At 45.1% G+C, this 13,941-nt stretch overlaps 1 protein-coding gene across 2 annotated transcripts; it reads left to right on the top strand.

Annotated features, from left to right (window-relative positions):
• The first annotated feature begins 154 nt into the window (after nucleotides 1-154).
• UBE2T (ubiquitin conjugating enzyme E2 T) lies at nucleotides 155-5,097 on the top strand. Of its 2 annotated transcripts, none has more exons than XM_066565225.1 (7): nucleotides 155-220; nucleotides 1,162-1,307; nucleotides 1,843-1,912; nucleotides 2,622-2,727; nucleotides 3,346-3,444; nucleotides 3,810-3,890; nucleotides 4,806-5,097. In XM_066565225.1, exons 2-7 carry the CDS (start codon nucleotides 1,202-1,204, stop codon nucleotides 4,929-4,931), a joined length of 588 nt encoding a protein of 195 aa, XP_066421322.1. In that variant the 5' UTR covers nucleotides 155-220; nucleotides 1,162-1,201; the 3' UTR covers nucleotides 4,932-5,097. The 2 variants fall into 2 exon arrangements, with proteins under 2 accessions (XP_066421322.1, XP_066421321.1); XM_066565224.1 differs by having other exon boundaries at nucleotides 177-247.
• Nucleotides 5,098-13,941: the final 8,844 nt, after the last annotated feature.

Raw genomic sequence — 13,941 nt, forward strand, 5'->3', positions numbered from 1 at the left:
CACACCCCGCGCGCGCACTTTAATGAGGGCGGGGCTTGGGTTCCCGCCCGCAGCGCTCGCCCAATGGCAGCGCTCCAATTCAATTGAGGGGGCGGGGCTGAGCGCCAGGACAGCTCAATCAGCGCCCGAACGGCGGCCCGGGAGGTGGGGCTGCCCGCCAGGAGCCCGCCCATTGCCAGGCGATAGCGGAAGTCTGGCCCCCGCCGCGCGCCGCCTCACGGTCTGTGCGGCGGGAGCTCGGGGATTGGTCAGTGTGGGGGGAACTTAATTAGTTAGAGTGAGGCGGTAATTAGTAAGCAGAGAGGGTGGAGGTCGTTCCGAAGGGATTATGTGGGGGATCTTGGAGGGGTGAAGCTGTGGGTGGCCGTTCCCATCCTTGGGGAGTGGGGACTGGGAAGGGGGGCGCACCTCTTGTCCGTGTGGGGGGTAATTAGGCTGAGGGGTATTTAGTTAGGCTGATGGAGGCGGATGGAACGCTCCTTCAGTGGGATAGTCAGGCTGGAGGTGTAGTGAAATTGAGGGGTGCTCGGGTGAGCGAGTCTGTGGGGTGTTTATGGTGCCTGAGGGAAAGGATAATCCCTAGAGGGGGCAGTTAGGCCTCAGGGGGTGTCCCCCATCCTCAGGGTGAGTGGTTAGGGCTGTGGTGGGTAATCGAGCCAGGTTCCTCTCAGGGTGTGCCCATGTCCCTGTCTGCGGGGACTGAGGGGCAGACCACTCCTTTGGGAGTGTCAGGAGCATTGCTGTGGTAGGGGGAGACCCATCCTTGAAGCAGCTTTCAGGTCTCCCCCTGCACAGGAAGGGGAGATGGAGCCTTTGAGTAGGAAGGGGCATTGGTGGATGGCCCCAGCAGGGCAGTGGGTACCTTAACCATGTGGTGCCAGGGCAGATGTTACAGTCCCATAAGGGGTTTGGAGCCTGGTTATGGCCTCCCAGTTTATTAGGGTTTGTTAAACCCCAGGGTTTATTAGACTCAGCTGGGGACTGAGGGGATGGGATGGACTATAAGGGGTCTCATGCGCCTACCCCAGCTGGGTGCAAGAGCAGCTCCAGGAACTGGCTCAGCCTCTCTGTGACTCTGATATCACATCAGGCTAACAGCTCAAAACCCAGGTCCTTAACCAAAAAAAATCTCAATTTAAAGTGCTGTTTTTAAAAATCCAGGTTTGTCAGAAACAGAATTTGCTCTCAGAGCTCCAGCACCATGCAGAGAGCTTCACGGCTGGCAAGGGAGCTCTCGCTCCTGGCTACGGAGCCACCTCCGGGCATCACTTGCTGGCAGAACGGGCAGCTGGATGACCTACGGGCACGTACGTACCCTGGGGGTTCCCAAAGGTGGGGATGGGCTGCAGTTTGCTGCTAGGTCTGTGATGCTTTGGGCTTTAAAGGCTGTGTTGAAATGTGAGATTGTAGTTTCCTTTAAACATAGCTCGGCCTGTGCTTTGGCTGGTCTACCCTTAGTTTTGATTGCTGGGGGGTGGAACTGGTCTTACATAAGAAGACATTTGATGACATTTTTTATTCCTGGAGTCTCCCTAGTGAGGGAAGTGAGGCCCTGGCACAGGTTGCCCAGAGAAGCTATGGCTGTCCCATCCCTGGGAGTATCCAGGTTAGATGAGGCTTGGAGCAACCTGGAATAATGGAAGAGGTTCCTGGAACTGGGTGGTCTTTAAGGTCCCTCCCAAACCTTAACATTCTGTGATTCTGTCACCTGAACAGCTCTGTAACTGTGGGAGGCACGTGGGGACTGCTGGACAAGATGATCTTGAAGGTCCCTTCCAACCCAAACCATTCCGTAATTCTGATTTTAAATGTAATTCTTGTATTTTCATCTTGCTCTTAAAGAAATTTTAGGAGGTGTGGACACACCATATGAGAAAGGAATATTCAACCTGGAAATCATAGTTCCTGAAAGGTAGGTGGGCAATAGACTCTAGCTAGCTCAATTAAGGAGCTCTCCCCTGTGAGGGTGGGGAGGCCCTGGCACAGCTTGCCCAGAGCACCTGTGGCTGCCCCATCCCTGGAAATGTCCAAGGCCAGTTTGGATGGGGCTTGGAGCAACCTGGGCTAGTGGAAGGTTCCTGCCCATGGCCGGGGGTAGAGTGAAATGTGCTTAAGATCCCTTCTAATGTAAACCAGACTGATTCTCTGATTAAATAGTTGGTATAGTCCTGCTTTAAGTATTAGTAAACTGATATAAGGTATTTGCTGTAAATACTGACATGAGTCTTCATCCTCTCAACAAGGAATTGAGACCCTCTTTTTAAGGAATGCAATTTTTATAGTAGCTGATACTTATTTTGCATTGAACATCAAAGATGTGTGATTAAAAACCTAAAAGTGCAATGATATGACTTTTGCCTCATCATACTGTCTCAAAGCTTTCTGGAAAGAGCTTGTTCATCAGTACAAAGTTTCTTATGTTCTTCCCCTTGTGGAAGGCTACCCAGGGAAGTGTTAGTCTGACACAGCTGGAAGCAGCATAGGCAGAGCACTGCCTCTGAAGATTTTTGAGGAAGGGTGTCATGTAGGCTGGGAGGAGGAAATTATGGCATTGCTTGGGTGACAAAACAGCTGGTCCTACAGATATAACAACTTTTGTTTCTTCATGCTTATCCCTTCAGGTACCCGTTTGAGCCGCCAAAGATTCGCTTCCTGACCCCCATCTACCATCCCAACATCGACTCTGCTGGAAGGATTTGCCTGGATGTTCTTAAGTTACCACCGAAGGTAAAACAGTGCTTGGGTGTGGGTAAGTGAGCCTGGGCAGGATAATGAACTCCTTATCTGCTTCTTGTAAAAGCCTGATTGAATGTCTCTTTGCTCCTGACTTATTTACAGGGAGCAGGGAATGAAGTTTTAAGTGGCATCTTCTTTGTTTAGAGCCAGAACATGATGGTTTTTGTTCCATATAAGTTTCCAAGGCTTTAAAGATTGGAGTCAAAAGGCATTATGTCTGAAAATGAGTTGCCCCAACACAGCAGAGATGTGCAGGGTACAGCCCGTAGAATTATGGAATCTCTTGAATTGGAAGGATCATCAGGGCCACAAGCTGGATTTGCACAGGACAAGCCCAAAGTCCCACTGTGTGCCTGGGAGCTTTATCCAAATGTTCCTTGAGCTCTGGCAGCCTTGGAGCCATGACCACTGCCCTGGTTGTCAGTTGGGCTTCCTTGGAGCCTTGTATTGAGAGTGGGTCTGGTGTGTTCCATGGGGCGTTAGGTGCTGGAAGTCCCAAGGCAACTGTGAGCAGGTTGTGTTGAAGTGCTGTAGGTTCTGAGGTGTTTCTGGGCTGCCGTGTGCTGGTTTCTTTCTCCGAGCTGCTGCTCTCGTCCTGTTTCCTTACAGGGTGCATGGAGGCCTTCCCTGAATATCTCCACCCTGCTGACCTCCATCCAGCTGCTGATGGCAGAGCCCAACCCTGACGATCCTCTCATGGCCAATATTGTGAGCTCCCTCTCTCCTGGCCATGGACATGGGTGGGAGGGAGTGGGGGGCTGGACTTAGGCTCAACTTCTGCTTCACTCACTCTGGATTGACACACTTGGGGCATGGCCTGACCTGGATCAGCTGGGGCATCCCTGGGCTTCCCTGAGGCAGCTGAGGCCAGAAGAGATGGTCATGGTCTTGTCTTCAAGCCACTATCTTCAGTGCAAATGGCAGCACAAGTTCTTCAAGCAAGCTAAATGAATTTTACACTTCATGCTTGTTGCAGTTTTAGTCTGGTTTAGGAGTCCTAAAGCCAGACTTGGTCCCAGCTTCTCAGTGACATGTATTCAATCAAATCTCTTTGTCTTGCTCTTCCCATTTAGTCCTCGGAGTACAAGTACAACAAGCAGCTGTTCCTGCTCAATGCCAGGGAGTGGACCGAGAAATACGCAGGGCAGCCAAGGGTAAGGCTCATGCTCTGCTCACTTGGTATGGCTCCCTCTTGGTCTACAGTCCTTTTGTCTGTTTCCCTTTCACAGTTGCTTTGTTCTTTCCTTCCTCACCTTCTGCTCTGTGTTTTGGATCTGTATTTAATTTCATGAAATTTTTTTAAGCTCATTACATTCTCTCCTTCCAATTAAATGTGCTCATTCACTAATAACTGCCAGGCTGCTCAAGGAGGAGGAGGGACAGATGGATGAACCCTTCCTAGGGATGCTGTAGCCCTGTTCTCCTTCAGCTCTGTTCCCTGCCCACCTGTGCCTGATGCCCACCTGTGCCTGTTCTCCACCTGCTCATCCATTCACTGACCGGTCTCCCTATTCCCTGATGGAGTTCAGCCTTCCTCCCATCATCCTTCCTCTCCTCCTGCCTCCTTTTCTCTCTGTCACCTCACCAATGAGTCTCATAAAAATAAAATCACACTTAAGCAGATCAAAGCCTCTGCCCAAAAATCAGTTACCTTTGGGCCTTCTCCCTTCCCTAGGTGCCTTTCCTCCCTTGCACCTGATTTGGGTAACAACCTTTCTGGGATGGGGATATCTTCCCTGTAGGATCCATGCTCACTGCTCCAGCTCTGAATGCATTTCCAAGTTAACTGTGGCTGTCAGGAGGGCACAGAGTGAAGCCATCCCTGCAACAACACACAGAGCCCTGGAGCAACGTGGCTCATCTATGTGTGTTCTACTGCCCTGCTCAGCCATTATCTTGCTCTCCTGTCATCCCCCTTCCTAAAAATCCCAGCAGTGGGAGCAAAATAACAAAGGCTCACTGCGTAAGAGCCAGAGTACAATTGGCTCTGACCTTGGTGGAGCACAGGGCATTCCAATGGCTGTAAAATTAAATTATTCACAACTCTTTTATTTCTTGGGCTATCACAGGCTTCCAAGCCTTTGGAAGAGAAAATCAGCCAAAGTGAAACAAGCACCAGCAGTGAATCGACCATGCAGAAAAGAAAAGGGGTTGACATCAGTAGGAAGGAGAAGAAATCCCGCCTAGATTCCTGAGGGGTTTTTGTTCTCTTTGGGCTGTCACTGTCCCCTTCCCCTCACACATATAGAAGGAAAGAGTTTGCCTTTTAGAGGCTGCACCAGCTTTGGGTTTCTGTTTCCTTGGGTGTTATTTTTTTGTGAAAAGTTCCATTATATTAATAAAATATAAAGCTTTTATTTATATCTACTTTTCCATTTTGTTGAGTGGAGGTTTTGGAATATTCAAAAGAAAAGGTGAGTTGATGTGGTGCAGCATGGTTTCTGGTAGTGGGAGAGGGCCACAGGAGTAGCTTCTGTGAGAAGCTGCAAGAAGCTTCCACCATTTCTGAAAGAGCCAGCCTCTGATGGCTCTGAAGATGGACATGCAGGGCCCAGTTAGAGAGGTTGCTAATGCCTCTGTGATGACATTTAAGAAGAAAGTCAAAACAGCACACAGGGGCAGTTTTTCTCCAGTGGTGGGGAGGCACTGCCTTGCTGGTGTGGCCTGTGGTGAGCCTTGCCTGCCTGGGCACCCCTAGCCAACCAGTGCAGACAGAAGGGGCAGTGTCTTCCCCTTCCCGATGCCCTGCATGAGGAGAGGTGTTAAATGGTGCCAGCGCCGTGGCGGCCACTGCCCGCGCAATGACAGCCAGGCCAACTAGCCACTAAGGGAAACGGGGCAAGCAATTCCTTGATGTGGAACCTAGATCAGGGAACCTAGGAGATCAGCTTCTCTGCACTGCAGGATCTTGCAAGAATTAGAGGGACTTCTTGGCAAGAGTACCTACAAGTAGCAGGTTTTTTTCTAGTCAGAGAAGAGGAGGAAGTGAGAACATGTGAGAGAAAACAACATGGCAGCACCAAGGTCAGTGGGGGAGGAGGTGCTGCAAGTGTCCGAGCCAAGGTTCCTGTGCAAGCCAGGGTGAGGACCATGGTGAAACTAACTGTCCCCCTGTAATGCGTGAAGTCCACAGGGGATGCAGAAATTCACTTACAGTCCATGAGAAAAGGGCTCACACTGGAGCAGGTGGATGCCAGAGAAAGCTGTAATCCAGTGGGAGACCCGAATAGAGAGAGAGGGTCCTTGCTTCCAAACTAGAGCAGCCTATCATTATAAGACTACATGCCCATGGATAAGTGAGCCACACCACAGCAGTTTTGGGAAGACTGTTTGCCTGTGGGAAGGACCACACAGCATAGCAGAGAAAAAACTCTGTTCCCTGGGCTAACAGAAGATCTCAAGTGAAAAACTGACCAAAACCTCCACACCCTGTCTCCCCACGCTGTCCGTGGGAAAGAGGGAGGGGCTGGGGGAGGAAAAATGTGGTTTAAAGGCTTCTTTTAATTCTCATTCTCCTCTTCCAACTCTGTTAATAATAAATATACTTTATACCTTTAAATTTAAACCTGTTTTGCCCTTAGTGTTTTTTTCCTCCCAGTCCTTATCTCAATTCATGAGCCCTTCATTTTTTCCCTCTCCTCTGCTCAACAGTAGCAGGAGAGGGTAAGCAAATGACTTTCAGGCCTGGCGTTTGGCCAGTGTCAAACCATGACAAAAGGAAAACTGGAACCACTGCTTCAGCTTCCAGTTTCCAACTTTCAGAGACGTGGGAATAGTGCCAAGTAGTTCAGTTTCTATTTTCATGACCAACTGAGAGCAGGAGCTGAGCAACAGACAGGTCAGAAACAGCTGGTGGGAATCCTTTCTCAGGAATGGCTTAGTTTTCCATGTAATCTCAAGGGCTAAGTCATTAAACTCAAGTCTTACAACTCTGGCTCTCCAGAGCAGTCTGTTAGGTTCCAGTTGGACCATTTAGGATAACCTGGATGGTGTCTTTGCTCTGTTGTGACTCCAAGAGGTAGGCAGTGACAAGAACCAGCTCACAGCAGGTGAGGAAGAGCCCAAAGGATTTCCAGGGATCTGGGAGGATGGATGTGGAAGAGCAGGATGTCAGCGATGTGATGTGCAGGGTGAAGAGTGCAAGAGGATTAGGCCAAGGAGGACAATTCTTGGTGCTTCCACAGACCCAAAGAAGAGGGCTGGCAGCAGATTGCAGTAGGAGCAAGTCAGGTGCTTGGCCTCTTGCTCTGCAGGTTCTCTGCTGGGAATTTAACCCAGGTCCTGTCCTTGCTCCCAGAAAAGTGAGTCAGGCCCATCTCTGGAGCAGAGAGAGGACTCAGTGAGGTTCCCAATGCCTGGGAAGCAATGAAGCTCAGTGATGTTATGAATAAGGTGTAGTAATTGGCTCATGCCAATAAGGAGGAGTTATTAAGTATGGTGGGAAGAAGTTTTGTTAAGGTTTACAATTCTTTTGACACATACTTTTGTTGTTCCAGTTTGGTTTTGAACCGTTTTCTGTTCACACCATCACACCAGAAGCTGTTTTAATTCTAGTTACAACATCTTTTATAAATTTCTTATCCAGTCAGCTATTTCCACAAAGCTCACTAGCATCTTCATAAAACAATCATTCCTTGCTGTTTTATATGATTTTGCTGCAATACGTCTCTTTTTATCCAATCACATAACTCTACAGAAACTTATTGCTCTATCTTCTACTTTTTACTAACTCTATAAGAAGTTCCATTACTAGACTTTAAAATTTTCTACTATCTTGCATAACATATTTATTCGTTTACATGAGGCACATTTCTCCTTGCATAAAATATTTTTCTGCTTAAACTACAAATCTTTATTCCTACTCTGTGTCTGTTTCACTTTTGTATTCTAAACCTTCAAACCTTCTCCAAAGTTGAACACTCTATCCATCTATCTCCAAGCTTGTATGTTCGAGGCTTTGGGAGCTCTCTGTGCTTGTATTCCCTACATCTCCCCCTTTCTGTCAAACCACAAATACTCCCTTAACAGCTTTATCGAACATCTGCCAGACACATTGAAGCAAGCAAGGCACCATTATTAGCACAACTACTATGTCAATTAATATATACATGCCTATTTTTAGAAGTTGTTTCAGGCAAGGTGCGAAACTCCATCTCTTGAACAGATCATCTAACCAAGTTTTATCATCAACCTTAATTTTGGATACACCTTCTTTCAATTGCTATATGCTTTTATGGATGGATTCTGAATGATCAGACAGATTCATATAACACATTCCATCAAAATCTCTGCATCCATGACTATGTGCCAATAAGAGAAAATCAATCGCCCTGTTTTGCAGAGTTGCATATCTTACACATTTGACAAGTGCTAACAAATCATTTAATACGAGAGAAGTAGCATTGGTTTGTGATAGGTTTCTCCTTGAGCCAGATCTTATGAGCTCTCAGAGAACCTATCACACCTGAGATAGCTCAGCTACCTCAAATGGCATAAAATTAGCAGGGTGGCTTCTGAGGTAGTGTTGGAAACAGAAAAAGTTTTAATAAAAGGCAAAATAACAAAGCTCTTTCAGAGAAAAACTGAGCCAGGGGCAAGAGTGTTGTGTTGTGTCTGTGTAAGTTGGACTGTTCTGTTCGCCCTATCATGCAATGGTTCTGCCCTGGTTCTCCCTTCCCTCCTTTTTGCTGCCAGGTATCCCATCTCCTCCCCAATTGCCTTGGAGATTTATGTACCCTTTCTCAAATCACTCCCCGGTGCCCTGTCCGTCACTTGGCGCTCCCTCCCTTCTCTCTAGAACTCTCTAGAAACTTCCAGCTAGAGGGTCGAGTGATTGGCTCAGGGGCCGGGGCCCCTACCCCCAAGTTATCCCCATTGGGGTTTTCCCTAAGTCAATCTTTTGTATCCCACTCCCCTCTGGAACCCTATTCGTCCAAGGACTGACTCCTCCCCTGTGTCCCTCCCTCCTTATAAGCTGTTGCAACCCCTCCCTTGCTCTCTTCGGTTGTCGGTTTCCCCTGGGACTCAATAAATTTGGATTCACCACAGCTGGAGAGCGCTCTCTTCTTATTTCGGCTGACTGTAGCCATAAGCCAAGCCATGTCCTACCACAAGGTCACGCTGCTGTCATAGCACAGAGCGTTTGCCTTAGGTGCTGTCCTGAACCACGGAGATTGGGCTAGTGCCCCCCTACTGCTAGTGGTGCTGGACAGCCAGCCGGGACGTCCAAGAAGGACAATCTTTCTCCAGCTGGACCGCTTCACAAGAGGTTCTTGCTCCTGCTAAAACACTCCACAATAGTGATTATTTCCTTTGTTCTCTTCTTTTTCTAGTGAATTACCGAGGCAGGACCTTTTGGCCTCTGTCCAATTGGGCAGCCCCAGGTTTGAGATGAAGTCCCAAAGGTCCTAAGAGGTGTCTTTTTAACAAATTGAGGAGAGAAACTTCTGGGCTTTTTGCCTTTTTAAGCAGACAAAGAATAATTTGGTCACTCCATCAACAGAGGTCACATTCCTACAGGTTTGTTTACTTAGCCAACAGCCTATTAGATCTAGTTGCTTTAACACTACTGCAGAGGCAAGTTGAGGTAAAAGTACAGATGCTGAAAACCTTTTTCCTAAACTCCAAGGGTTTAAAATAATCTTTACAATCTGATTCATATTGATGAACAAACTTCTCACCTCTGCATTTATTGTCAGTGATCATTTTCATACTTGGTGTTAGCAAAGTAAGTCTCCCCAAGCTACACGGGTCACCTATGATGTGTGATGGAATGGCAGGCCAGGCTCTATCTCCACAGATAAGAAACATCCCTTGGGGCAACTGTAAAGGTGTGTCAATAGACCTTTGTACTGGACAAGTATAATTTCCCCAAGAAATTGGGTTATACACTTGGTGACAGGGAGAAAAATCTTTAATCAGCCATGACTCTTTCGCTGTGTACCTGAACTTAATACAAAAATCCATTTTTACTGAGCCAAGGAGATCAATCTCCTGACGCTCTAAGGATGTTTGAGAAAGTTCTCCTGCCCAATAATTCCAAGCGTCTACAGAGTTGTGATCCCAATCCCATGTGCTGCCAGCACTTTTACCTCTTAAAACACAAATAATTTTCTCTTTTATTGGCCCTATGTCCACGGGCAGCCTTACTAAGCAAGTTGAAAATGGATTTTCTGGGGTTGTAGTGGCTAAGCATATGGTGTCTAAGCCTGATGCATTAGCTAAAGTCACCCAAACATTTGTTTTGGGTTGCCTAATGGTAAAAGTTGCGCTATTAAAAGCAAACAAAATAAAAAGACATAAGCATATCATTTGATTTAGCTCCACATTCCCCCAGTTAAAACAGTCACTTTCTTGCTTCCTTTTGGCCTTCCTCGTGGTTTTCTTACTAGCTGTGTTTTTACGTCACCCTGTGGGATAATGGCTACGTTCCCACTATCTTCCTGTAGCTGTTTCTTTGGTCTCCCCCTCTTTTTCTTCTGGCCTTTGGTCAGTATAGATGAGACAGGATTCCCTGGTTCCTTGTTGCTCATGTATGCATTGCTAGATGTAGTCTCTGTTCCACTCATGTCTGCCTGCTTATTTCTCTGCTTGTGGGGTTGTCAGCGTGTTTTTGCACATGATATGGCTTTACGTCCTTTGCTGGAATCCACTTAGGTCCTCTACCTGTCAAAACACAAGCATACCCTTTGCCCCAGGTTATTAAAGGAAATGGACCCTCAATTTGTCCTGTTTCTAATTAAAATGAAAGGATTTTCTTTCAACTTTGCCTGTGGGCTATTAGAAAAATGATGAAAAATTAGTGGGTCAGGTTCTGCAAAAGAGCTGTTTAAAAAATTAAAGACATAAAGGTTTATTCAATCGCATCTGTGGTGTTGCCGGTGTTACTCTCCCTTTTTGTTTATCCAAGATACGTTCCAAAGTGTGATGTGCTCTTTCACTTGAGCCGTGGGAGAGTAAGGAATACCAAAAGTGTGGCAAACACCCCAATCCATCAAGAATGTGGCCAATTTTTGAGCTGTATGTGCAGGACCATTGTCTGGTTTTATTTCTTGAGGTACACCTAAGGAAGCAAATGCTTGCAAAAAATGTTGACAAACATAATTGGCAGTTTCTCCTGTACGTAAGGAAGCAAAAACTGCACCTGAAAAAGTGTCCACTGACATGAATGTTTTTAAATTTCCCAAAAGATGGATATTTGATGATATCTGTCTGTCATAATTAAAGCTTTGCAACCTTTGTGGGTTGACAGTTCTTGTGGACATGAGAAGCTGCACAAGTTTACGATCAGGGCAAGCATTTATAATAGCTTTTGCTTGATCTTTAGAAATACAAAACATTCACATAAGTGCTTGTGGATTTTGATGAAAAAAGTCATGACTCAATTTTGCTTGTTCAAAAATATTGGGTATGGTATTTGCAACAACTGTTGTTAATTTGTCTGCTCTTGCATTTCTTTCTGCTAAAAATCCTGGAAGCAAAGAATGTGCCCCAATATGGGAAACAAAATATTTGTTAGTTCTCTGTTGTAAAATTTAGTAAAGCCATGTGAGATAACGATACAGGTTATCATTATTAACAATTTTTAAAACTGATCCTTCTATTCTTCTGACCACAGTAGCAACATAAACAGAATCTGTAATCAAATTAAACAAACACCTGAATAATTTAGCAATGCATTTTGTAAGTCTTCTGAATGTTGTAAAGCCCAATCAAAATATTTCTTTTTCAAAGAAGGTAAATCACAAAAAAGTCTTGTCTGCTGTAGTTAGCAATCTTGCTCTGGCTCTGATTATGATCTGAGCCATCATTTCTAATGTTGTAAAAAATTTTTAGGGACATGTAAGGTAAAAAAATCCACTCTATTATCAGCAAAAGATCTTTTTTCAGAAGTGTCCCATTGAAATATGAGACCATAAAACTGCATTTTTTCTCCTTATACTGCAAGAAAAAAGGGTTGTGGTATTACACAATAGTGTGCTTGTCTTTGTTGAAGAGCTTCAGTAACTTTTCAAAGGGCTTTTTGAGCTTCAGGTGTAAAAATTCTAGGAGATTTAATGTTACAGTTTCCTCTCAACAAATCAAGAAGTGGTACAAGTTCATCATTAGTAATCCCTAAGACAGGTCTAATCCAATTGATTTCTCTTAAAAGTTGCTGTAAATCTTGCAAAGTATTAACACGGGTCTGAAGTTGTAATTTTTGTGGCATAATTTACTGTCCTGTTATTTTCCATCCTAAATACTTTGATGGTGAGGATTCTTTTATCTTTCATGTAAGATTTTCTAGTCTAGCATTTTGACCTTCTGTGATTATGCAGTCATGAGCGTCTTCCATCTCCTTTTGTGTTGGTGCTGCAATAAGCAAATCATCCATATAATGTAAAATCATGGCTTGAGGATGCTTCTGTCAAGCTGGAGACAAGGCTCGTGCTACAAACCATTGGCAAATAGTGGGTGATTTCTTCATCCCTTGAGGGAGAACTACCCAGTGATATCTTTGCAAAGGCTCTTGTCTATCGATGCTTAAAACTGAAAAGGCAAAAAGAGGGGCATCTTCTGGATGAAGTGGAATATTGAAAAAATAATCTTTTGGACTGATGATAACAAGAGGGCAATCTCTTGAGATCGTTTAAAGAGAAGGAAGTCCCGGTTGTAGAGGTCCCATGTCTTCTATAATTTCATTAATTCTTCTAAGATCATGAAGCAATTTCCAAGAGTCAGAGTTTTTCTTGTGTATGACAAATACTGGTGAATTTCAGGGGCTGTTTTTTTGATTGATGTGGCCCTTTTGCAGTTGTTCATCTACCAATTTTTTAAGAGCACTAAGTTTCTTATCTTCTAGGGGCCACAGGTCCACCCAAACAGGATTGTTGGTTTCCCACAACAGCTTTAGAGGGGTGAGTGCTGTCGTCAAAAACTCATTTCTGTTTTTGTTCCCCACTGGGACAGCAGGTCTCTTCCCCACACCATGATGGGTTTTTGTACGACAAAAGGACACACGGCTGCTGTTTTCCTTTCAGGCCCTGTAACAGTAATCATATGTTCACTCTGTAATCGTATTTTGGCTGCCCCAATCACTGTGAGAGAGTGTTATTAACTTCCAATCTCTCAGCCAAAACATGTGAGATATAATTGGAACATCTGTGCCAGTACCTTGCAAGCCTGTAATTGTAATTGTCTGCTTATTATGCATCAGTAGCAGGTCATCTGTGGTTGATCATGGCCTATGCACTTTATCCAAAAGACATCAGTCTCCATGTCAGAGCTTTCAGGTGGTGACTGGCATTTTGTTAACCAAACTCACTCAGCCAGGTTAGCTGGTAAAGCAATAGCTGTTACCATTGGAGTCTTTTCTGGAATTACTGATGGTGGTTGATATGCTTAAGTTAAGACTGTAAGTTCTTCATTACAGTTAGCTGAAACAACGGTTGGATAAACAACAAGTCCTAGAAAGCAGTTTCTATCTTTCCCCATAATTAAAAAATCTTGTCTTTTCTGCAATTTTCCAGTAACTCCTGTGGGAACTGCAGCATGAATCTCATTCATAAAAAGTATTAATTTGGAAGTTGCCAGTTCACGTTGTGCCTCTGGGGGCAACAACTTGGGGCTGCTTGCAAAATTACTGATAATTTCATAAATGGTATCTGGCTGAAGTTTCCAGTTTGATTTGCCCTTATGAAGTTTTCGGGTTGTTGGGCTGCCACTACACTGGTGTTGTCACGCAGTGCTGCTGTACGTTCACTTTTGAGTTTCCCAACGAAACTTCCAGAACTTTCCCAACGAAGGCTTCCCAGAATCATCAAACTTTGAGTGGCATTGACTTACATAGTATCTTCCTTTCCTGCACTTAGGGCAAAAAGTAAGTGGTTTTGTGCTTTCTGTGGGCTCTAAGCAGCTTTCCATTACATGTCCAGGCTTTCCACATCAGTAGCATACTTTTTTAACAGTCTCTGCTTGCATTACTGCCTTAAAAGTATTCTGTTGAGGTGTTAAGAGCAGTGAGGGTTTTTATAAGTTAGTGGTCTATCACTTCTGCCTGTGGTGCAAAGGCTTCTTCAAGTCTCTTTCCTAAAGTGTCTGCTTGTATTGTAGCTATATGCTGTGGACTGCCTATTTTACTACAAACTTCAACCATCTGAGGCAGGTCTGGCTGTATATCAGCCAAGGCACAAATAATCTTTTACATTCTTCATTAGCATTTGCAAA

Source organism: Molothrus aeneus, chromosome 24 (genome assembly GCF_037042795.1).
Source record: "Molothrus aeneus isolate 106 chromosome 24, BPBGC_Maene_1.0, whole genome shotgun sequence".
In the NCBI taxonomy this organism is placed as follows: domain Eukaryota; kingdom Metazoa; phylum Chordata; class Aves; order Passeriformes; family Icteridae; genus Molothrus; species Molothrus aeneus.